Genomic DNA, 24,333 nt, shown 5'->3' with positions numbered 1-24,333 from the left:
GATTACCCCCGTTCAAGCAAGGACCCTCTCTCTAGTCAGGGTCAGTCACACACAATCCAAATTATCCTGTGCCCACCCTCTGGTAGCTTGGCACTGAGCAGTTAGGCTTAAGTTAGAAGGCAATGTGTAAAGTATTTGTGCAATAAATCATGCAATAACACAGTACAACACCACAAAAATACACCACACAGGTTTAGAAAAATATAGAGTATTTATGTGGTTAAATGCAGGTCAAAACATATTGAAATATCACTTTTGAAAATGATAAAAAGTGTCTTCAGTTATTAAAAAGCAACAAGTGTCTATTGCAAGCACAAAGTACCTGGTTTGCGTCTAAATTATCCTCAAGGGGCCGCAGAGGGGAGGTGTGAGTCAGTTCCTCCGGGCAAACACAGACAATGCATCCATATCTTTCAGGCGGCCAGGGCCTTCTGTAGATTTCCGGCATGTGAACTTCGATCCTTTTCGGGTTGCGGGGTATTTGGTCACCCCGGGAATGATGCGGAGAAATCATGGGCATGTAGGATGAAGTCACAGGAGCTGCGTCGATCCGGTTGGCGATGCAGGTAAATTTCTGTTGCACGGCAGGTGCTGCATTGATTCTTCTCGCAGGAAGTCGGACTGCACTGTTCCGGCTCGGACCATGCATCGATCCAGTGGGCCATGCGTCGAAGTTCCAGTCGCAACACTGGTGCTGCGTCGATCTCCACTTGGGTAGCCAGGCTGCGTCATTCCAGTTCAGCGCACGGGGATTTTCTCACCGCGATGCAAGCTCTGCATCGTTTCTGGCAAGCTGTGCGTTGAATTTTCGCCACACAAGGAGTTCTTTGCAGAGATGAAGTTTTTTTGGTCCTGAGACTTCAAGGAACAGGAGGCAATCTGAATCCAAGCCTTTGGAGAGCACTTCTCAGCAGAGCCAGAGTTCAGCAGGGCAGCAGGGCAACAGCAAGGCAGCAGTCCTTTTCAGCAAAGCAGTCAGATGAGTCCTTTGGGCAGCCAGACAGCTTCTCTTGGCATGCTGCAGGTTCTGGTTCAGAGTTTCTTCCCCAGTGGTATCTTGTCTAGAAGTGTCTGCATTGATAGGGTCAGAGGCCCTGTTTAAATACCCAAATGTGACTTTGAAGTAGGGGAGACTTCAAAGAGTGGCTTAGAAGTGCACAAGGTCCCCTTTCAGTTCCATCCTGTCTGCCAGAGTCCCAGTAGGGGGTTTGGCAGTCCATTGTGTGAGGGAAGGCCACTGTTGCTTGACATGTAAGTGTCAGGCCTTCCACCCTCCCAGCACAGGAAGACCCATTCAGAATGCAGATGTGTGCAGGTGTGACTGAGCATCCTGGGTTTGGGGTTGTCTGAGTGAAATGCACAAGGTAGCTGTCAAGTAACCCAGCCAGACATGGATTGTAAGGCACAGAAGGATTTAAGTACAGAGAAATGCTCACTTTCTAAAGGTGGCATTTAAAAAATAGTATTATTAAATCCAACTTCACCACTCAGCAGGATTTTGTATTACCATTCTGGCCATACTAAATATGACTTTATTACTCCTTTCAGATCAACATCTACCACTCAAACAGTATATGAGGGTAGCCCTAATGTTAGCCTATGAAAGGAGCAGGCCTCACAGCAGTGTAAAATGGATTTAGGAGTTTTACACTACCAGGACATATAAGCTACACAGGTACATGTCCTGCCTTTTGTCTACACAGCACCCTGCCCTATGGGTTACCTAGGGCGTACCTTAGGGGTGATGTATATGTACAAAAAGGGGAATTTTAGGCTTGGCAAGTACTTTTAAATGCCAAGTCAAATTGGTAGTGAAACTGCACACACAGACTTTGCAATGGCAGGCCTGAGACATGGTTAAGGGGCTACTTATGTGGGTGGCACTATCAGTGCTACAGGCCCACTAGTAGCATCTAATCTACAGGCTCTGGGCAAATATAGTCCACTTTACTAGGGTCTTATAAGTAAATTAAATAAGCAACTGGGTATGAACTAATGTCACCATGTTTTAAGGGAGAGAGCATATGCATTTTGGCACTGGTTAGCAGTGTTAAAGTGTGCAGTGTTCTAAAACCAGTAAAAAGAGTGTCAAAAAGTGGAGAGAGGCAGGCATAAATTTGAGGGTGACCACCCTAAGGCTGTCAGATCTTACACGTGTCCCCCCCAGCTCAAAGTGGGTCCAGCTACCCAACCTCCTGAAAGGTCTGATCACTAAGGGGGAAGTATCTGGAGAGACCATCAGCATTGGTATGGTCAATCCCTGGGCAATGCTCCACATTAAAGGCCATCCCCTGTAGGGAAATGGACGACCTCAAGAGTTTATGATTTTCACCCCTCATCTGCATGAGCCATATGAGGGGCCTGTGGTCTGTCTGAACCCAGAAGTGAGTCCCAAACAGGTATGGTCTCAGCTTCTTCAGTGCCCTGACCACAGCAAATGGTTCTCTCTCAATAGCACTCCACCTCTGTTCCCATGGTAATAGTCTTCTGCTAATAAAGACTACTTGTTGGTCTAGGCCCTCCTCATTTAGCTGTGCTAGAACTGCCCCTATGCCATGCTCTGAAGCATCCGTCTGTGCAATAAACTCCTTGGAGTAGTCAGGTGCCTTGAGCACGGGGGCCGTGCACATAGCTTCCTTCAGGGAGTCAAAGGCTTTCTGACAAGCCTCCGTCCAATTCACCAACCTAGGTTGTTTCTTGGATGCCAATTCTGTTAAGGGGTCTACTATAGTGCCATATCCCTTAAATGAATCTGCGGTAATATCCGGTGAGGGCTAGTTGGTTGCCAAGCCTTGATAGTTTCAATCTTGGCTTGGAGGGGCTGCACCTTGCCACCACCTACTAGGTGTCCCAAGTACACCACAGAATCCTGCCCAATCTGGCACTTACTGGCCTTGATGGTCAGGCCTGCCAGTTGCAGGGCCTGAAGCACCTCCTTGACGTGGAGCAGGTGTTCCTCCCAGCTGGAACTATAGATGGCAATGCCATCTAGGTAGGTTATGCAGAAGGCATCCTCGCCAGCTAGGACCCCGTTAACCAACCGTTGGAAGGTAGTGGGGCTTTTTCCAACCCAAAGGCATCACTCGGAACTGGTAATGACCCTCGGCAGTTGAAAAAGTAGATCTCTCTTGACCCCCTTTAGTTAAGACAATCTGCCAGTATGCTGAAGTCAGGTCAAATATACCAAGGAACTTGGCAGCACCTCGCCTGTCTATGAGCTCATCAGCGCGGGGGATGGGGTGAGCATCTGTCTTTGTGACAGAGTTGAGACCCCAGTAGTCCAGTCAGAACCTGAGTTCTGGCTTGGATCCAGGAGCAACAGCCTTGATAACCAACACCATTGGGCTGGACCAGGGACTTCTGCAGTTCTCTATCACCCTAAGAGCCAGAATCTTGGAAACTTCATCCTTGATGCTGGACCTCACTTTGTCTGACATCCTGTAAATTTTATTCTTTCCAGCTGGACTGTCTCCTGTGTCAATGTCGTGGACACACAAGTGTGTGAGTCCAGGAATGAGGGAGAACAGGGAAGAAAACTGATCCTACAACTTGCAGCAGTCTCCCCTCTTCTCTAGAGTCAGGGAGTCAGAGAGATCAACACCATCCACTGACCCATCAACTTGCTTGGCAAAGAGGAGGTCGGGGAGAGGCTCACTCTCCTCTGCCATTCCCTCATTTGTCACAAGAAGCATGCTGACTTCAGACCTCTCAAAATGAGGCTTCCGTCTGTTGTGGTGGAGAACCCTTAGGGGTTTTTTCTGGAGTCTTGAGGTCCACTAGGTAAGTGGCATCCCACTTTCACTATTTGACTTTGAATGGGCCAGTCCAGCATTCCTGGAGAGCTCTAGGCTCTACTGGCTCCATCAGCCATACTCTGTCTCCAGGTGAGAATTCTACCAGAGTGGCCTTCCAGTCATACCACTCCCTCATCATCTCTTGACTGGCCTTGCAGTTGCTCTTGGCCTGTTTCCAGAAATGCTGTATCTGGTTGCGGAGGGCCAGCATGGGGAGGTTTCTTGGGAGTTTTCTTCCATCCCTCCTTGACTATGCTTAGTGGTCCCCTGACAGGGTAACTGTGGAGAAGCTCAAAGGGGCTGAACCCCACCCCTTTCTCGGGCACCTCCCTATAAGCAAAGAGAAGGCATGGCAAGAGGACGTCCCACTTATACCTCATGGCCTCACGTAGGCCAGTGATCATGCCTTTCAGGGTCTTGTTGAATCTCTCAACAGGCCCACTGGTTTGAGGATGGTAAGGGGTGGTAAACCGGTAGGTTACCCAACACTCATCCCACATGGACCTCATGTACGCTGACAAGAAGTTTGTGCCTCTGTCAGACACAACCTCCTTTGGGAACCAGACATGGGTAAATATCCCCATCAGAGCTCTGGTCACCACCAAAGCAGTCACTGTCCTTAGAGGGATTGCCTCTGGATAGCGGGTGGCATGGTCCACCAAAACCAGGCTAAACCTGTTGCCTAGTGCGGTTTTGGGGCCCAAGGGACCAATGACGTCAATGCCCACCCTCTCAAAAGAGGGTGCCAATGACGGGGAGTGGGATCAGGGGGGCCTTAAGCCTTTTCCCTGTCTTCCCACTAGCCTGGCAGGTTGGGCAGGCCCTACAGAAATTATCTGAGGCTACCTGTATTCTAGGCCAATGGAAGTGGGTGACAAGCCTGACAAAGGTCTTGTCTTGCCCCAAATGTCCTTCCAGGGGGATGTCATGAGCCAGGCCCAATAGGAAGGCCGGGTAGCTCTGGGGGACCACCATCACACGCCCTGCCCCAGCGGCCAGTACCTTAGGCTCACTGTAGAGGAGATAATTCACCCAATAGATGTTGTGAACGCCAGAGGCTTCACCTGCTGCTTGGGCTGAGGCCTGTTGCCTCAGACCCTCAAGAGTGGGGCACTCCTTCTGTACTTTGCAGAATTCCTCCCTGGTTGGTCCATTCTCCACTTGCCAGCAAGCTCAGGCAGGTTACCCTCGGCCGGAATATCTTCCCCAGTTGGCTCAGGGGCCTCCTCTTCTGGGACCCCGCCAACCACTGCAGGAATATTTGGGGACGTTTTCCCACACCCCTTGCCCTTTCTCTGTGCAGCTGTCTGGGCCATTGTTCCAGGCTCCAGACACCCTTGACTCCCTTCCCGGGCAACCATGGAGCGTGTGGTCATGCAGACCAATTCAGGCAAACCTAACATCTCCAGGTGGGATCTGAGCTCTACCTTCTTCCAGGCAGTGTGCTCCAGATCATTACCTAACAGACAATCTACAGGCATGACAAGACTAACAGCTACTTTTAGAGTACCAGAGACCCCCCCCTCAAAGGGAACCAGAGCGACCGGTAAGTGGCTCTAACGATTGTCAGCGACCATGACCCTGGTGGAATGTATTAGAAATGACTTGCTCTGCTGACACCAGCTGACCCCCTGACAGTCATCATACTGGCTCCTGTGTCACACAGAGCCTCCACCCTTTGCCCATCAATGGTGACCCACTGCCTATACTTGGAAGTATTGGCAGGCATGTGGGCTTTTGGCACCATTTCCTTATCTCCCAGGGACACTACTGATACCTCCATCTGTTCCCCTAAGGTAACTGGGACCATCTCCCCACCAAGCGATACACTAGCCAACCCAGGTGTCTGCCATCCAGTGGTGGGCTGTTCCCTCTTGGGACACTGGGTGTCACCATTAGAGTGTCCAAACTTGAAGCTCTCTAAGCATTTGAGGATAAACTTACCTTTCTTCTTGTTAAAGAATCCTGGCCTCTTCTCAGACTCAGGCTGGGACTGGGTACCACCACCCTCATGGGAATTGTTTTGGGAGCTCCTTATTTTTGAGTTTTTCTTCCCCTTCTTTCTTCTAAGGGGAACCCTGACCACCTTTCTGGGTGTCCCCCCAGATACCTTCTTGAACACTCTGCTGCTTCCCCAGAGGTCCGCCTCCTTAGCAAGCTTCCTAGGATCAGTCAGCTTACTGTCTTCGAAGTGCTGGTGCAACTCTGTAAAACAAATACTGAGCATATGCTCTCTCAGAATCAAATGATATAACCATGTGTAATCATTTACTTTGCTGCCCCTCACCCATCCATTCAGTACCTCACTGGAAAAATCTAAAAAGTCTGCCCAAGTTTGTGTGGAGAGTTTGGGGCTGTCCCTGAACCTCTGACAGTAGTTCTCAGGAATCAGCCCAAACTTGGCAAGTGAAGCAGATTTCATGGGGGCATATACGTTTTGATCTTTTGGATCCAGTGAAAAAAGTGTGTCCCTCCCCACAGCTGGTACATACCACCACAAGGCTGCCCCCTATTGCTCTTCAGAGACCCCATGAACCCTTAGTGCGACTTCATAAGCAGCCAATCACTTATCAATGTCATTCCACCACATAACTTGGCACTATATGTTTGGGTATACAAACCTTACTTTCCCCAGCAGGTCAAGCATGTATGCTGCCACCATCACTGCTGAACTCGGACTGCCTCGCCTTGATATCAAGCTCTTTGAGAGTCACAAAAGTTTATTTTCAGCCAAGGCCCTTTCAGCTGCTGCCTCAGCTCTCTCAGCTTCAATTTGCTTGGCTGCTCTCTCAGCCTCAGCCTGTTTGGCTTCTCTTTCTGTTCCCTCTCCTCCTGTTGGGCTTCAATATTTAACCTTGCCATTTGTAGTTGAAATTTTCTCTCTTCCCTCCTTTCCTCTGCGGTCAGGCCATGACTAGAGACGCTGCTCCCTGGTTTAGCAGGGGGCACAATTTCAGGGGTAACATCCCCCACTACTGGCAAACAATCCTCTGAGGGACCAGCCTCTGACTCCTCCACCTCAGCATCCTATTGTGAATTGGCTTCTGCCCAGGCCCTCAGCACCTTTTAGTATTCCCCCTTTCTGGAGGCAACCCGGGTAGGTACTCCCATCCCCTTGCAGAACCACGTCAGCTGGTTAACAGTGTATGTTTCAAGCTTGGCTAGGTCAATATCTTCAGCTCCTGCTTGGGACCCAGACAGAAACATGTTGAATGAGGATTTAGTTAAAAATGCCAGACAGAAAACAAAATTGCAGAAAAAAATCAAAAATCAAATTGACCTTCCACTGTGGGTAGGTAGTGTACACATAGCTATTGTATGTCACTGCACAAATACAGATCTTATCCTCACCGCTGATCACTAATGTTAGAAATGGGGTCTTTGGTTGGCAGTCAAGTTACCCCCTGTCCAAGCAAGGACCCTCTCTCTCGTAAGGGTAAGCCACGTAAGTCACACACAATCCAAATTATCCTGAGCCCACCCTCTGGTAGCTTGGCACTGAGCAGTCAGGCTTAACTCAGAAGGCAATGTGCAAAGTATTTGTGCAATAAATCATGCAATAACACAGTGCAACACCACAAGCATACACTACACAGTATTTAGAAAAATATAGAATATTTATCTGGTTACATGCAGGTCAAAACGATCAAGATTTGATAAGTACATGTTGAAATATCACTTTAGAAAATGTTAAAAAATAGACTTTAGTTCTTAAAAAGCAACAAGTGTCTCTTGCAAGCACAAAGTACCTGGTTTGTGTCTAAATTATCCACAAGGGGCCGCAAAGGAGGAGATGCGTGGAAAATGGGGAGGTGTGCTTTGGTTTCTCCGGGTGCACACAGACGATGCATGTTTTAAGGGAGAGAGCTGTGCACTTTAGCACTGGTTAGCAGTCCTAAAACCAGCAAAAACAGTGTCAAAAAGTGGAGGGAGGCAGGCAAAAAGTTGAGGGTAACCACCCCAAGGCTGTCAGATCTGACAAGGTGTGACTGAGTATCCTGTGTTTGTGGCTGTATGGGTAGAATGCACAAGGGGAGCTGTCAAGTAGCACAGGCCATACGTGGATTAAAGACAGGAAGTAAGGCACAGATGGCAGTAAGTGCAAAGAAATGCCCACTTTCTAAAAGTGACAATTCTAAAATAGTAATATTAAATCCAATTTCACCATTAAGCAGGATTTTCTATTAGGGAAGTTTTAACAGAGTATGATGGTGCTTCCTGCCCTTAATTAGCTTCTGAAATATCCCAAACGGTGCACTGAACAGGGCGAACACCCCCAAAAAAACCTGTAGTCAACAACAAGTTGCTGATTTGTACAATTTATATTCTCAGGCACACATCCAACTCATATTCATTATCAGTCTGTTGTGTTTCGTAAAAGATGACCAGTGTTTATTAAATGATGTTCATTCCTTCATGGTAAATCTTTTAATGTATAATTACAGATAAACGGAGCACAATAAATACAAGGCAATCGTGGCTAACAATACATGAAGAATAAACTTATGGTCAGAACAATCATCAAATTGATTAAAAACAGGTGACCTATTAGCAAGAGAAGGTCGGTCCATGCTATAGACAAACAACTTGAAAATTCACATGTGTGTGCATGTACTCAGGTTGAACTGTAATATGGGAATAAGGTATTTAATATATAATAAAAAATACAAATAAAAATAATAATAATATATATATAATAAATATGATTACATAAGACTTTAAATATAGGAAACATTAAATAGTTGCTAATCACACTATTCACGGAGAAGGAATAAAAGATGTTACATGTAATACACTGATCTTCACAAATTGTCACAGGGAGGGATAACAACAGTCAAAGTATTAACATGTTGTACCAAGCTTTGTATTATGTTATGTATAATTCCAGCCCTGATTAAGTCTTTTGGCAGATATCCTTGACGAAACACGTGTTGGCGTGGTGTGGATGCCGAAAAGGCTTGACTTGGGTATTGATAAGTTATAATTGGAACTACATTAAAAGATTTACCATGAAGGAATGAACATTATTTAATAAACACTGGTCATACTTTACGAAACACAACGGACTGATAATGAATATGAGTTGGATGTGTGCCTGGGTATATAAAAGGATTTTCTATTACCATTCTGGCCATACTAAACATGACAGGGCTACTACTCTCTGATCAGAATCTGCCACTTAAAAGTATATAAGGGTAGTTCTAATGCTGGCCTATGAGAGGAGCAGACCTTACAGTAGTGGAAAATGAATTTATGAGTTTTCCACTACCAGGACATGTAAAACACATAAGTACATGTCCTGCCTTTTACTTTCATAGCACCCTGCCCCATGGGTTATGTAGGGCCTACTTTAGGGCTGACATTATATGTAGAAAAGGGGGAGTTTAAGGTTTGGCAATTAGTTTTAAATGCCAAATCAAAGGTGCAGTGAAACAGCACACACAGGCCTTACAATGGCAGGCCTCAGACATGGTTAAGGGGCTACTTATGTCGATTGCACAACCAGTGATGCAGGCCCACTAGTAGCATTTATTTACAGGCCCTGGACACCTCTACTGAACTTTATGAGGGACTTAAAGGTAAATTAAATATGCCAATTGAATAGGAGCCAATGTTACCACTTGCACTTTAACACCGGTCAGCAGTGGTAAAGTACGCGGAGTCCTAAAACCAGCTAAAACAGGGTCAGAAAAATGGAGGGAGGCAGGCATAAAAGTTGGGGTAAGACCATCCTAAGGCTGTCAGGTCTAACAATTGCTATCCATATTTTCAAATATATACATTATAGAGACACAGATTGTTATATTTAGAACCATAGCATGTGCCTCCAACTCATGATCACAATGCCAATTTGTATTCTCAACATTTTAATGGCCAATTTACTTTTGCTGTGCCTCACTAAGTGGGGATCATATTGATGGTTCAAAAAAACAAATAATAATGTGAAAACAATGGCAATTTGTACATTGCAATGTACCTGTTGCAGCCTTGATAAAACCCAAAGCCGGTGTGGCAACAGGGGAGGAAACACCTGTTGGCTGCACATCACAAACTACTGACTGGAGGAACACAACAAGAATAAATAAGCATTATTGTTCTCTATTTGTAGTTTATCTTTTCTTTTCAGTATCTGATTTATTGTGCATGGAATCTTAACTTAAAGGGTACTATATGATTGTATATTTTTAGAAGCTGCCATTACCAAACCTCTGAAAACACACTGATGGGCAAGTTGGCCTTACCTACAGCATGGGAATGCATGAGCACACTAAGAAGGCAATGCATCCATATTGATCACAGCACTTAGAGGAACCTTATGGTCCAGGGGCCCAATCTTTACTTACATATGTGATTTTCTTTGCAAAACAATCATGTCCTACAGAAATACCTATTCTGGACATCCCACAAAAGATAGTTTATCAATTTCGGGTGTCAGCAAACACACAATAGTAGAGGTAGCAGTTCTTATAATAGCACAAATAGGAAGAGCTGCAGTGAAGATTAACAAAGAGAACCTAATTGAGTAATCAATCATATTGTTTCATTACCACCCAAGGCAAAGAGACTTTGCTTTCCCAAATGTTCATACCACATATTCTCGCATTGATTTCCTGTTTACTTCCTCACCACCCCTTGAACAAATTACAGACCGCAATCTCAGACATCTCTACATCTGATCACAAACACATAGAAATGAGAGAAACATCCTTAGGAAAAATAGTAAATAGTGATTGGCCGTAGCTATGTTTAGAGTCCTGGTCCTTAGGAAAGTAGCATGTGTGGAAACAGAGAAATATTTCAAGATCAATATTCAGTGACACATCTTCACAGTATTTGATGCTTTCAAGCAATAATGTGAGCGTTAGCAATAGGTCTGTCTGTAGAAAAAGCCAGGGAAAGGAGGCTTTTGGATGAAAAACAAGAATTAATAGAGGTTGAGGACGTTAAAAAAAGAATCCTACACAGAAAAAAGAAAAGAAAAGATACCATGGTTAGACAACATGTGAGATCAAATAGAAAATAATTTAATGTGTTATACTTTAGGTGGTTATTTTTCAGTGGTGGCTGCCACTGAACAGGGGTGGCTGGGCGGGCCAGAGCATGAAGGGACGGGGGCATTAAAAAAAAAACATTAAAAAACCACTTACACGTTCGTCTCCACTCCACCCTCTTCCCTTCTACACAGGCTTTCAGCCAGTAACGGCAATTAGTTTTAAATGCTATGGTTGACAGCAGTGTTGTGATTGGCCTGACTGGCCTGTTTCGCCGCTCAGACTGGTAATGGGAGCCTGGGCATGTTCTCTAACCGGCTGTGCTATACAGCTGGGTAGAGAACATGCAAAGTGCGCGTGTCTTTTTGGCTGGCCCAACATAGCCTGCCAAACAGACATGCACACTTTGTGTGCACATTGCCCTCCTCCAGCCCCTTCCCTCCAGCTCAGCCTCACCCTGCCCTACAAGGAAAAATAAAATGATAATAACGTAGTGTATGTTATTCTCATTATATTTTTCCTTTTTGGGAAATCCAGAGGAGCCGCTCCTGTTATTTTTATTTACTTTAAACTTCGGAAATGTGCTAATTCAGTATAGCACATACTGCCCTATTGGAATATAGGCAAACGGTTTTGAAGTTAGCACTGAAATGGTGTCATTAATAGCCAAACAATCACATTCAGCGGGCAAGGTCATATATTATTATCTGGAGTAGTAGAATGCAACTCTTACCTAGGCTGTGGGATGTGCGGAAACCAGAATGAGGTGCATCAAGAAATTAGTTGATTTCTACATGTCTGATAAGTTGCTTAATGACCAGATTTTCTACTAGTTTGATGGGAAACAATATCAGGGAAATAGTCCACTTATTGGCTGTATCTGTGGCGTCAGCACTGTTTTTTTAATAGGAGGATTGAGGCATGATATTTTATGTGTATTTGTATAGTCCACTATTAGCCGTGAGGCTATACTGTCACTGAATAGGTGTGTGTGTCCAGCCATGTCTATGGTATGTTGAATAATTGAAAAGCGAAGTCTTCAGCTTCTTGCAGAATTCAAGAAGAGAGGAGGAGTCTCTGCTGTGCAGTAGGGATGTGCGTTCCATGCTTTAGGAGCACTGTGAGAGAACACCCGTTCTCCTTATCTGGTTCCATGTATGCATGGGGCTTAGGGATCATTGCTGTGCTGATAGAATGATTAGAGAGAATTGTTAGAAATTGACCTATCTGGTTGATACGGAAGCTAGGGACGTGTGGGCGAGGCAAGGATAATTCGGATCCAATGGTGGGAATGGATTTTAGAACCTTGTTTAAGGTTATGGGTTTGAATTCTCCTAAGCGAGGCTCATTAAGAGTAGCTACAAATGTCTTCATAAAATCAAGGGAGCTTAGCGATGTTTGAGGGACACGACCTGCTTGGATTTTATCCACAAAATAAGCAGAAAGTGCAGAGTGTTAAGTCTACTGTGAACGCATATCATTAGTGCATGCTTCGGGTTGCAGGAACTTCTTAATTATAGCTAAGGAGCCATCTGAAGGGTTGGAAGAGCAGCCACTTTTTTAATAGTAAGCACTACATGAAGACCTAACAAGATGTTGATAATCTTTAATTACTTTGATATAAACCAGCCTGTTTTCTTTGGAGTAAGAGTGTCTCAAGACCAGGTCCAGGTATTTGCTTTGGTGTGTTCATTCTGGGGCTCTTCAGAGCACCAAAGGACCACCAGGGATTTATGTACTGTAACATTTTATTGGAGCAGTGCTGTTGAGAGGAATAGTCATACAATTATTGACATTTTGGCCCAGATTTAGGAGGGCCTAGCGCCATTCCAACGCCACATTAGCATCATTTTTGTGATGCTATTGTGGCGTTGGAAGGCCAATAACGCGGCACCATATTTACAAAGTGGCGCAGTGCTTGCTTTACACCACTTTGTAACCTCTTGCACCACATTACTTCTGCTCCAGGCATAATGTACGTAAAGGGGGCATTCCGGCGCTGGGTGTGCAAAAGAATGGCACAAAGAAATCTAAGAGATTTCTTTTGTCATTCTTATCGGCATTTTTAACACCTGCTAGGAGCAGGTGTTAAAGTGAGGCTCCCATTGTTATCAATGGGCTGCTCGGTGCTTTGCAGGATTAACATCAACATTTTTTACGCTAATCCTGCAAAGCACCGGACTAGCAGAAAAAATGATGACACCAGTACCCCTGACTACTGCCATGGTGTGCCTTATGTTAAAAACGGCGCACACATAGTGACGTTAGGGAGGGGCGCTAAGAGATGCAAGAAAAGTGTTGCTGCACTAGGTGCAGAGCCACTTTTCATAAATCTGCCTCTTTATGTTTCAAGTAACATGTCTTCACTCATATCTAAATAAATGTGTGGCATTAAGAGCATACCAGTGGTTGTCAGGTGAGACTTTAGCCGATGGGCAGGAGCAGTAGTTGGAACCAGGTCTACTATAAGAAGAACTAGAAGGACAGGACCGTCAGAAATTGATTGCATTTGTGATCCATCTGTGTCAGTGGTAAAAAAGTAAATACCATGATATGGGTGCGATTAGAGAAACGTATGTCAAGCAGATGTCCTCCTTTGTGGTGGAACTGGTAATCAATTGAGAGAGTCGCAGCAACTCCATGTCCTGTGTATGTATAGGTGAGTCTTGGTCCTTTGTGTCATATAAATGGAAATTATATATCGCTAAAACAAAATCCCTCAGGGAACATGGGCAATCTGAGATAAGGCAAACTGAAGGTATTCAGGACCCAAGTAAGTGCCCACTATTCCAAGGGTCTAGACGTCCCCAAAGGCATACAAACACACCCCAAGAATGTAAATGGGTAACCACTTAAGAAGACATTAGAGAAGCAATAAAGGGCCCTATCGGTATCCCAGGAATCGGAATGCAATAAAATGTATGGACATAGTATGAACATAAATAATCCCCCTATCCCAGATGGAATTCCACTACATAATGTTCTTCCAAGAAGAGAGCAAACATCTAGCAGACATATAATATCACTTCCTACGTTCGAGAACCGCCTCCTTGACCATGCAAGATGTGGATATGAGACAAGTTCACAGACCTGGAAAAATGGGGAGGATATATGCAAATAACCTCATTAAACTACAATACCAAGCTTTTCACTAAAACTCTGGCCAGAGGACTCAAAAACATTATACCTAGTCTGACAGGCCCAGATCAGATGGGGTTAATAATGAAAAACAGGGCTCTTGGGCTAACCTCAATAGGGGCTCCTGAAGGGGAGTCATTATTGGGGAAGCTGAAAACCTTCTCCTTCACCCTCGTCTTTGATTTTGTTTACTGACCCCACTTTTGTACTTCAGCATTTCTTGAAATGTTCTACATAACTTTCTTATCACCTCCCCAATTTGTTATCATCTTATCTTTTACTGTCACTAACTTCCATGGCTTTGTTTCAAATGGGAGCCTGAACTCCCTTCCTAGATGTCTGTCCTTCAACATGAGCCAGTACCCAATTTTCAGCTGGCACTGCCCAGCTTGGCGACAATGACTGGCTGTAGCATTTTAATGACTTCAAAGTTTAAAGACATCTTGTTGTTTACATCACCAGGAACTATTCTGGGTGATGAGGTAACACATCTTTGACAGCCCATTTCATAGAAACAACACATGGAGCACAACCAGTAGTCACATGAGAGCCTGATTATACTTCCAAAAGAAAGACTGGATAGCTCACTCCAAATTATGATTGCTGGATTGACTAATGCAAATCATTCTGGTGAAGATATGCATAAAACATTAATCCTCACCATTCATTTGTGGCCATCATGATGTGATCCACTGATGTCTAACTCCAAGTGACACCAAGTACTCTGCAAGTTCATGACCCTGGAATGGGAGACCATTGTCGGTACAGATCTCCTGAAGGAATGGCATATTTAACATGTATCATCCCATCTACTTCATCATCCTCATCAGCTTGTTCCGATGTGCTTAGCATGAATGTGTTGACCTGTCTTGGCCCTGTAGCCATTTCGACTTCTGATGACCAGCATAGTTTTGCAAAATGATTTATCTTTCTGCATGACAATCATTTCTCCTCATTCTCTGGGCACTCTCCAGTGTGGGGGAAAATCCCTCCACAACACCCACAAGCTTTCTGCTATCTTTTACTTCTCAATCTACTCTGTGGTGTAGCTGACTCAATAATTTGGTTGACGGGCTCCGTCTTGATGGGCTTGTGGTGAGGCGCTCCCATATGCAATGCCCTTGCTTTTGCCAGCTCTTTGGATCTCCCTAATGTTAGAATGTCTTGCAACAACCTTTTGGGTTGCTGCACGATTTGTTCTCTTAGCTTTTCTGCCACTCAAACCTGAAGGAACTATGATTGAATTTATTCAAGCTCAGCGCTCTTTGAGACTTGCGTAAAAATCATATATAAGCTCATCTAGGGTCTGTTGTGTTTGCCTCAGCAGGAACCTTTCATAGTCTGGATTTTCCATGGGTTCAAAATGCTTGTTCAGAGCAGTCTTTATTATATCATACGTGAACGTTAGAACGTTAGACCAGCTTGTGGTAGGCTTTCGGAAAGTCCTTCTTACGCAAAATGTAGTAGCAGAGAGTGTTTCTGACTATCATCTATGGCTTTGGCTGGAAAGTGCATTTCTAATCTTTCCACCCACTGCTTCCATTTCTGTGCCAGGGCTGTAAGTGGGCTGGAGACGGCGAATGGCCGTATAACCGGAAAAGAAACACGTATTTGGATTTATCGGAGCAGTGCGTGTATTTGTGCCACCTTCTGGCTGGTGCTGGTGCTATGAGGTACCTCCTGTGTGGATTTGCCTGGTTTACAATTCCCTTGCTCCTGATCCACAGCATGAGTCCACCTGCCTGCCCCTTTCTGTTTCTCTCCCCTTTTTTGAAGTTTAGCCTTGTTCACTATATGCCTGTAAATTGTCCCTCTTCAGTTTCAGCTAATGCTAGACCTATTCCAGATCTGATTGTGGCCTGTCTGGTTATGTAGTCATGTCCTCTGGTCTCTTCATTCACTCATGCCATTTGCACTCACCGCACTTGCCATGCTCCTCCCTAGCAGCTACTCTTTCTCACTGTGCTAGTGCCATCTCTCCCGATTTTTCTCCACAGAGGCTCTGGTCCCTCAGGGCTGACAATTTCTGGTGCAGATCTGCGGTGAGTGCTCTCCGGTAGGACATCGCATGTGGACCATCAGTGTTTATATAGCCTATTTTCTTTAAAAAAGGTGCCTCCTGCTTCATAAGACCCCCACTTAGGTGTATGTGTTTGCATTTGCCTTTACTGATCTCCAACTCAGGCACACCTGGGGATCCCGGGTCTCGTTGCCATTGTAGTGTCAGGCCCCAGGGAGCACAACAACTCAGACACTCTACTCGGGATCTTCGCATTACACTGCCCTACCTCAGCACAGCTGCGACCCTTCTGATAACACTATGAGGTCAACATGAACAAACGCAACTGTTCCTAGCAGAGACGTATTAAGGCATGGGCAAAGTGGGCTCTAGCCCAGGGCCCCAGCCTTTCAGTGGTGCGGGGGGTGCAGAGAGGGCACTGATAGAGCCAGCTCCTTTCTACAGAGCGTCTTGTCCCGATGACTTTGAATAATTCTTAAATAGATTCTTTTACATGCTGTTTTCATTTACTGTATTTTCTAATGTGGGTGATATGCAGAACTTATTACAGACACTGTAGAGAAATGTGTTTATGTTTACTGTAACATCCATAAAAAAGTTTATCAAAACAGGTCGTCACATGAGAAATGAGATTGTGTCACAGAGGTTATTTGCAGTAATATTTGTGAGTTTCTGCAGTGTTATAATCTTGAAATCACACATCACTATCCCTGAATATTAAATGTGGACACATTCAGAATTTGGACCATTGTGTCTATGCACTGTCAGTGACCTAGCTAAAGAGGGCATGAGAGCTGAAATTTGATCATAAGTTCAAAGCTGGTCTAAACGGTGGCCCCATAGTACGTTTGCCCCAGGGCCCCCAAAGTCCTTAAAATGTCCTTGTTCCTCAGTATGGTATAATACAGCCCAAACCCACAAGATGAACTATGTATTTGCATATGTATAAATACTGCAGTCATGTACAAGAGGATGGACTAAAAATGGGGAATATCTTCTCTGAAATGTTTGTGGCAAGTGGAAAGTAAGTGACACACTGAAAGGCATCAATGTCAATTTACCAAAATACTAGTGGTAGCGGAAGTGACATCACATGCCCTTTGACACCGATTACGTCACAGGAAGTAACAGTATATGGCCTTTCATCCTGGGGGCATTAGCAAAAGCTAAATGAAAAAACCTAGCATAAAAGATAATGAAAAATAAAAACATATATTTAAAAACTGTAAAATTACTGATATCCCTGAAACTGTGAAATACTGAGCAAATATTAAGTGGCAGCTTTACTAACACTTCACGCAAAGCAGCAACTAAGGTTGCTCTGCTGCTTTGAGTGAAAGACAGAGAGCGGGACAACCCCACATCCAGTAAGATATGGTGTTGTCTTCTCTCCCTGTTATGCTGCACTTCAGGATGCCATGCATCAACGCACCCACCCTTGCATTATAGAGAAAGGGTGTGTGCATCCTGTCAAGCATAGGTTTTGTAAATGAAGGTGACATTTTAGTATAAAAACGATGCTTTAATACTTTTCCCACTTTGTACTGTGCAGCACACATGCAAAGATGATAAAATGTACCATCGATGGTACACTCCCTTGACACAAAGTAGCACAAAACAGGGTAGAGAGCTATTTTGCCTTACTTTTGGCAACATTTCAACGCAATTTGTGATTTGCGTTGGAATGTAAATCTCACCGAAACGCTTTACACCAGCTCTGTTATACAAAAGTAAGGCAAACCTGATGCAAAGTGTTAGTAAATCTGGGCCCAAGTTTCAATTGAAATTGAGGTGTTCCCAGCAGGTCCTAAAATATTGCTTTTGCCATTATCAGCATCTTTTGGAATGAAGTTGCCACCCTAGTGAGGGCATAGTGTAATTGTTAGGTAAGCATGCAGTTACAAAAGTTACATCTGTTACAAAAATTATGAGGCTTTCTTACACATAGGCACCCAGTTTATTGTTATCTTTAGCTGCAATACAGTCACAGCCCTTCATTTCAATTAAAACTTCATGCTTGCCCAATATTTCACAACTTCAAGGGTTTTTTAATTTTACAATTTTGAATTGATACAAAATACAATCAATAACATTATTATTTCCTATAAACTCTTAGTGCCAGAACTTAACATATAAAAAATGAAACGTTTGTAATCTTGTAGTTGCATTTTCATTCAAGTCTTCCATACATATCCCTACCATACACGCGGTGTACAGTGGCCTGTGACGTGACCTCAACCATGGATGTGGCATTAGGGTCACAACTGCCGACTTTGAAACAGGTGAAGCCGCTGTGAGTCTTGGTGTTGCCTCACTATCCTCTGATTCTAGGCAAATCACTTAATCTCCCCCAACCAAAAAGAAAGTGACTAATGCAACTATTGTTCTAGGAAAAGCACCCCAAAGCTCTTGGGACGAGTTTGTGCTATATAAAACTGCAAAAATAGGTTACCATAGACAGCGAGAAAGGGTTAACAAACTCCTTTAATACCAGCTACGTGAACAGTAGATGTTTCCTTGAGACTTTCCATAACTTTGTCAGCAAATGTCAGAAGACATTTATGCAGAAAGTATCCTTTTCTAGGAAAAACTGAGCTAACATGTGAAAAAGTAAATGAAACAGGAGCAGAATCCAAGATACATACATTAAGCGCTGCAGAGTAGCAAATCAGTAGAATCAAGGAGCCTGTTTACAAGGAAATGGTGCAGCACGGTGCCGCAAACAATTTTGCTGCCCGAGCTGCGTCATGTCCAAAACGTAGGGATGCGCTGTATTTACTAGAATGCAACATTCCCCTGTGTTGTACCTAGCGCTGGTGCTAAATCTGAAGCCTAGCAGCAACGCAGGCAGCCTTGCACCATAGTGCAGGAACACCTGCCTGCACATAAATAATCAATAATGACGTTTTGCTAGTTGTATGTGTGCTGCAAAATGCAGCACACATAGAAGAAGCAAACACGAGGAGAAATGAAAATATTTCTTGCCATTGCACCATAACACACCCCTGGGGTGGCATTAGTTTTTGGCGCTGCCTCAGATTTACGTTTCCTGGTAAATCTGTGTCAGTTTGAAAAAGCAATGGGTATTTAGTGGGTACGCCCACAACAACACCCATTGCACACCCCCTCTGCTGCAGAAAACTGCGTCGGGGAGGCCCATATTTACAAGGCGACGTCAACGCCACGCGAAGTGACTTAATGCTACTTTGTAAATATGGGATATGTCACAGCGGCACTGGAGTGCCACAAAAGTGACGCTCCGATGGCACTAGGGGCTTGTAAATATGCCCCCTAGTTTTGTCCTGAAGAGGGGTCGCAAGGAACCTACCAGGAGTCACAATCTGCACTCTACGGGTCCCAGTTGCAAACCCTAGCGACCCCTTAAATATCGTCCATGCAGTTAGGCCAATTCAAATGTATTGATTCATGTTCAAACGTGTACCGCGTGCTCTAGGAAGCACCCACAACTGCTGAAGTAGGACTAAGGGCAATGTTTACTCAAACTTACACCTGCGCAGCCTCGACGGAAGTGAGACTCCACAGCAGGTCACTTTTCGAATACTGCTGCGGACTCACCCACACCTAATAGAGAGAGTGAATCGGATTACAGAGGGAAACGAATAAAATGGAAATACAAAGGATCAAACCCCAGTAGTGAAGCAACGACAGCAATACAGTGGAAATGTTAAGATAATACTTGAGTATCCATGAAATACGTTTAAAAGTCAAATAAAATATTTCACTAAAGCGTATGCTATAGTGTGAATGACAAAAAACATAATTGTGGCCTCCTGTCTTTAAAGTGATAATGGAGCCAGCAGTTAAGATTGAGGTATTTCTCATTCTCATTCGAACACCCCCTTACTCCCATAGCTTATTTTACCGCTCCATCCTTTTTCTTCGATCTTGTGCTCCCACAGAGGCACTATATTGTATACATAGAGGGCACTGCTGAGTCTTCAACTACCTTCTCAATCTTCCCGCCGCGCTGAAAGCCACAATCCATTCAGAAAATCTCTCAAAATCAGCGTATAAATCCAATGTGTTCAGCAGATCGATCACTGACCCAGCCTTGGGGTGGTGCCCGAGGCCACCCTTTGACATTTTTGGTGCCTTACAGGGTTGTGTAATACAATATAAGCACCAAGTGTCGAGGTGCTAGCAAACCAACCATTGTCCAAGAGGGGTCCCTTCACACCAAAACATTTTATATAGGTGGCTGCCAAGGCAGCGTCAAGTGCCAAATTACAAAGTTATTGGAAAACCAGCATTACTATGCTTAAAATCTGGTACGTTCTGCTTCCCCTTCTTGATGTCACAGAGAGTTCAGTTCAACGTTTCCCTTCAGATTGCATGTACCATTATATTGTTTAATAATCGGAATGCCGGATAGTATATTTTCTTTTGAAACAAGTAACTTTGTAGCAGAGCCATAACGAAGTGGATTACAGAAATGTGTATGTGTTTTATATACCCTCAGTCTGTCTCATTCTTATGATCAGAAAGTGCCACACCACTTTAACAAAAGGTAGAACTTGAATTTAAAGCCCACCTTTTGAGAAGCATAAAATGATAAAAAGCAAACCTCCTTTATGGCTGCAAAATCTAATAGCAGAAGACCAGACATTAACAATGAGTTTGTTTCCATTTGTAGGCTGCAAGAAAACAAATAGCGTCGAAGATGCCACTCCAAAGCCAATTTCTAGTAAGTTTTTTTTCTCAGCTGATGTATGAGGCACTATCCAAATTTCCACATATGTACATATTTATAGGTGTCTGTGTCGTCTTAGACTGAACTTTGGGGCATGCAGTGTAGTTTACTATTGGGCTACATCTGTTTTTTAGGTCTGGCCGAGTGACAGCTCTTAATGGGTTCATGAGGCTTCTGTTTTCAAAAATATTCACAATGGAAATATACATACGTACATAGGCTTTTGGTCAGCCATTTTCATGACTGGTCAGTTGAAATGTTGTTCACATTTTGCTCAGGCCTACTACAGCATACAACTGTGGCCCTATTATCCTTGATTGCTAAATCACTCTCTTCCCAAAGTCTTGGATCTGATCAGATGAGTCCCACTCGGAATGCTGCGATTTTTGATGTCATGTCAGTTCACCATGCACATTAAGGATGTCAGATTCAAGTTACCACTAAACTGTATATCCAGATGGTGCTGCAAAAATGCTGTGAACCCACCGGTCTCCATCCCTGTTGCGTTGAAAGTGCCAAACACTTCTAAGACTGTTCTCAATACTGACATCTAGGAGGGCCTTGTTTAAAAGCTTACGCTGAAAGTTGTAGGCCAGAGCTGGTTATGATGATTAACATATGTAGTGTTCATTGAGTGAAAGGATAACCTCATGTTTTCCCTGAGTTTGGCTAGTCAAGCATGTCCCAAATAACATGCTAGAGTCTCTCTGCATCTTTGTTCAGCTGAATACATGTACTCCATGTTGCTGATGTCCTTGTCAGAACAGGAGAAAGATGCCAATACCACAGCTGATTAGCAGTAAGCTGGTTGGAAAACCTTCAAACAGTCTGGAAAAAAATGGAAAAACAATGGTATCCGTCTAAATATTGTTTTAAATCCAGACACCAAACCAGATTCGGTGTTCTTAAAAAGATGCACATCACCATTTGTCAAAGGCGACTTGAATATCATTTGCACAATATCAGCAAAGGGTGTTTGGTATTGCATGTATAACAGCCTCTGAATTTCTGAAGCAGTACTGGCTGTTTGCAGATTATATAAATCATCCATATAGTCAAAGGGAGACTTCGTTTTGAAACAAAACTTACAAAAATGCGTTTCAGTTGTCAAAATGCATGTCCCTAATATCAACATTAGGCCAAGGAATGTTTCCAATTATGATCTGCGAGTACAAGGTACTTTCACAACACTGTATTGTTTTTGAAACTGTAATAACATATGCTGGCCAGGCTCCTGACAACAGCGAGTTACATTTGTTAAGAATAAATGAGAGCAATTATTTAACAGCTCATGGTGTGTGGGGAGGGACGAAGTGGGAGTTACTAATAAAATACAACTTAACCTTGGCACCAACGTGCTACACATTCCATGCAACAATAGTGACCAAGGTGTTTTCTGCAATTTGCCCTACTGTTATATACAGGGTCATCGTTATTTAACACATGTAAGAAAAAGGGCATTTCCAGGAAAGGAATAATTGTGAATTTTGCATAGCTCCATGCCAGCCTACAGATTTATATTTTTGGTAGTCTTGAAAATTTAAGGAAAAGATACATGTATTAACCATGTCTCTAACTGTGGTGTGTCACTAACTGAAAATGGTGCGTTCTCCATTTGTTCTATACTCAACAATGTACAGGTGGATTCTTTTTGTGGCACTGGTATCTGCATTAATGTTAAACTCTATGGTTAAAAAATTGCTGTTTCGTTTACAATTTGCCGAGGCACGAAACTTGTCCTGGGTGTTTGTAATGCCCAATTTAGTTCTATAGTAGCTCTTAACTGAGCTTGTCATAATCCCAAATTCCCTTTTTTCGGTCTAAGGCTAAGGATAGAACGTAGTTAAATGGTTATACGCTCTGGAAAGATTGTAAAATCCATAACATTCGATAACTTTAACTTTTCTTGATCTATTTGCCTAATCCTTCGTGCAGCTTCTTTTTCTGAATACCTGTTGTAAATGACACATATTCCTGTTGCCAGCAATCTTTAATTTCTAGTTGGGGCGCGGTCCTAGAAGAAATTAGAAACATCCATGTTTTCATTATTAAAGGAATAATGTTTCTCACAGCTGAAAGACTGGCATGTTCTAACCATCATTGGCAGAGCTTCCCCACACTATATTTGGTTGGTGACTATTACAGGTGTTTGTGTGTTATAACTTGATTCCGGACAATTACCTTTAGGTCCAGGAGTGTGAGAAAGAAAGCAATGCATGCAGGTATCTGAATCATATTGCCATAAGGCTAAACCATAAGTAGGGAGCTGAGTCAATTTAGAAATTCCATTTTGGATCATTTCATTTATATCTGAGTCTGACATATTTATTTCCAAATGCAAGTTTTTGAACGGGGGTGAAATTGATTTTTGGTACGGAAGGTTTCTTTAAATCTTTCATAGTACCAACCACAGAGAGGTAGTCTGCTGGATAGTTTTATTCAGAAAAACATTTTTTAGGTATTTATGTTCAAAATAAGGCTTCTTTGCCTCGAATTTACTAGAATTGGGTTCCCCAAATAGTTTTCTCATCAGTATTTTCTTTTCAATACTTGTATCCATGGATCACCAGATTTTGATTAAACTCAGTGAAGTAAGGTAGCCTGTGAGTGGTAATTAATTATTTTTGAAGCTGTTGTGGCTTCGGTGAAAAACAGGAAGCTGAACAATGTGATCCGTCACTATTCTGAAAATAAGGGAATTTCTGTAAGAAATGTGGGTGACTATCAGGAGGCAGAGCCTCTCAATGTTTCCATTGAAACTCTCATCACATACAATAATTGCAACATCTCAGTAGGTCCCCTTATCTGATATAGAACTTTTTCCTAAACTATGTCCTCAGGGACAGGATACACTGTGATGTCTGCAGCTTTGAGATCTCGTTGATCTCTGTGGGATGAAGAGTTAGGCTGCAGTTCACAAACCACAGGTGGTACAATTGTTCTTGCAGGGACGAAGTGTCCATTCAGTAGCAGTAGAACGATGATAATCATTGATAGCCACATGATGAAAATAAAAGTTCTAAAAGTGATAGAGGCACAGGACTAAGGTGGAATCAAGTATCTGTAATAAAACCATTGATAAGTGCAAAGCAATCTCTGGCATGAAGTAACTGTAGAGTGCATTGAAAAGTCATATGTAAAATATCCAGAGCCATTCTCATAATTAGATGGCTCTTAAAAAGGCATCATCTTGAATGATGTTGAGTCAGGTGGTAGTTCATAATAAACCATGGAGTTGCATTTAACAGTAGCAACTATAGGAATGGAAGTATTAGGTTAATCTGTGGAACTTAATTCTCTGTGTAAAATTGGAGACGGCGTTTGCTATAATACACCAGGCTGGGAACTTGAGCTAGTAGTGCTACTGTTTTGTTGAGAGGGTAGTTGGTTCAGAGTAGAGAGAGGCTAAGATGCTCTACTCTGATTTTAGTTTTTCTTGATGTTTGGGATGGTCTGCTGTAGAAGATTAGTCACATAGGGGCTTATTTACCAGCCCCTAGCGCCACTGGAGCATCACTTTCAGTGGCACCCTGGTGAAGCTGTGCCCATTTCCACATTTTATAAGGTGGCGCTAAGCCATTTTGCAAGGCTTAAAGCCACCTTGTAAATATGAGCCCCAACACAGTTTTCTGCATCAGAGGGCGTGCAATGGGTTGCAAAACAAGTATTTCTAATAGT

At 43.5% G+C, this 24,333-nt stretch overlaps 1 protein-coding gene across 4 annotated transcripts in view; it reads left to right on the top strand.

Annotated features, from left to right (window-relative positions):
* LOC138246456 (uncharacterized) overlaps positions 1-24,333 on the top strand; it is a 420,592-nt gene that overhangs the window by 254,492 nt on the left and 141,767 nt on the right. For all 4 annotated transcript variants that reach the window (XM_069201077.1, XM_069201078.1, XM_069201079.1 and 1 more), the window contains one exon: positions 20,599-20,649. In XM_069201077.1, coding sequence (XP_069057178.1) covers positions 20,599-20,649 — 51 coding nt within the window. The remainder of the gene's footprint in view (positions 1-20,598; positions 20,650-24,333) is intronic.

This window comes from Pleurodeles waltl, chromosome 7 (assembly GCF_031143425.1).
Source record: "Pleurodeles waltl isolate 20211129_DDA chromosome 7, aPleWal1.hap1.20221129, whole genome shotgun sequence".
Classification (NCBI taxonomy): domain Eukaryota; kingdom Metazoa; phylum Chordata; class Amphibia; order Caudata; family Salamandridae; genus Pleurodeles; species Pleurodeles waltl.
Note: the sequence above shows the minus strand (reverse complement) of the source record. Positions and strands in the feature narration are given on the sequence as shown.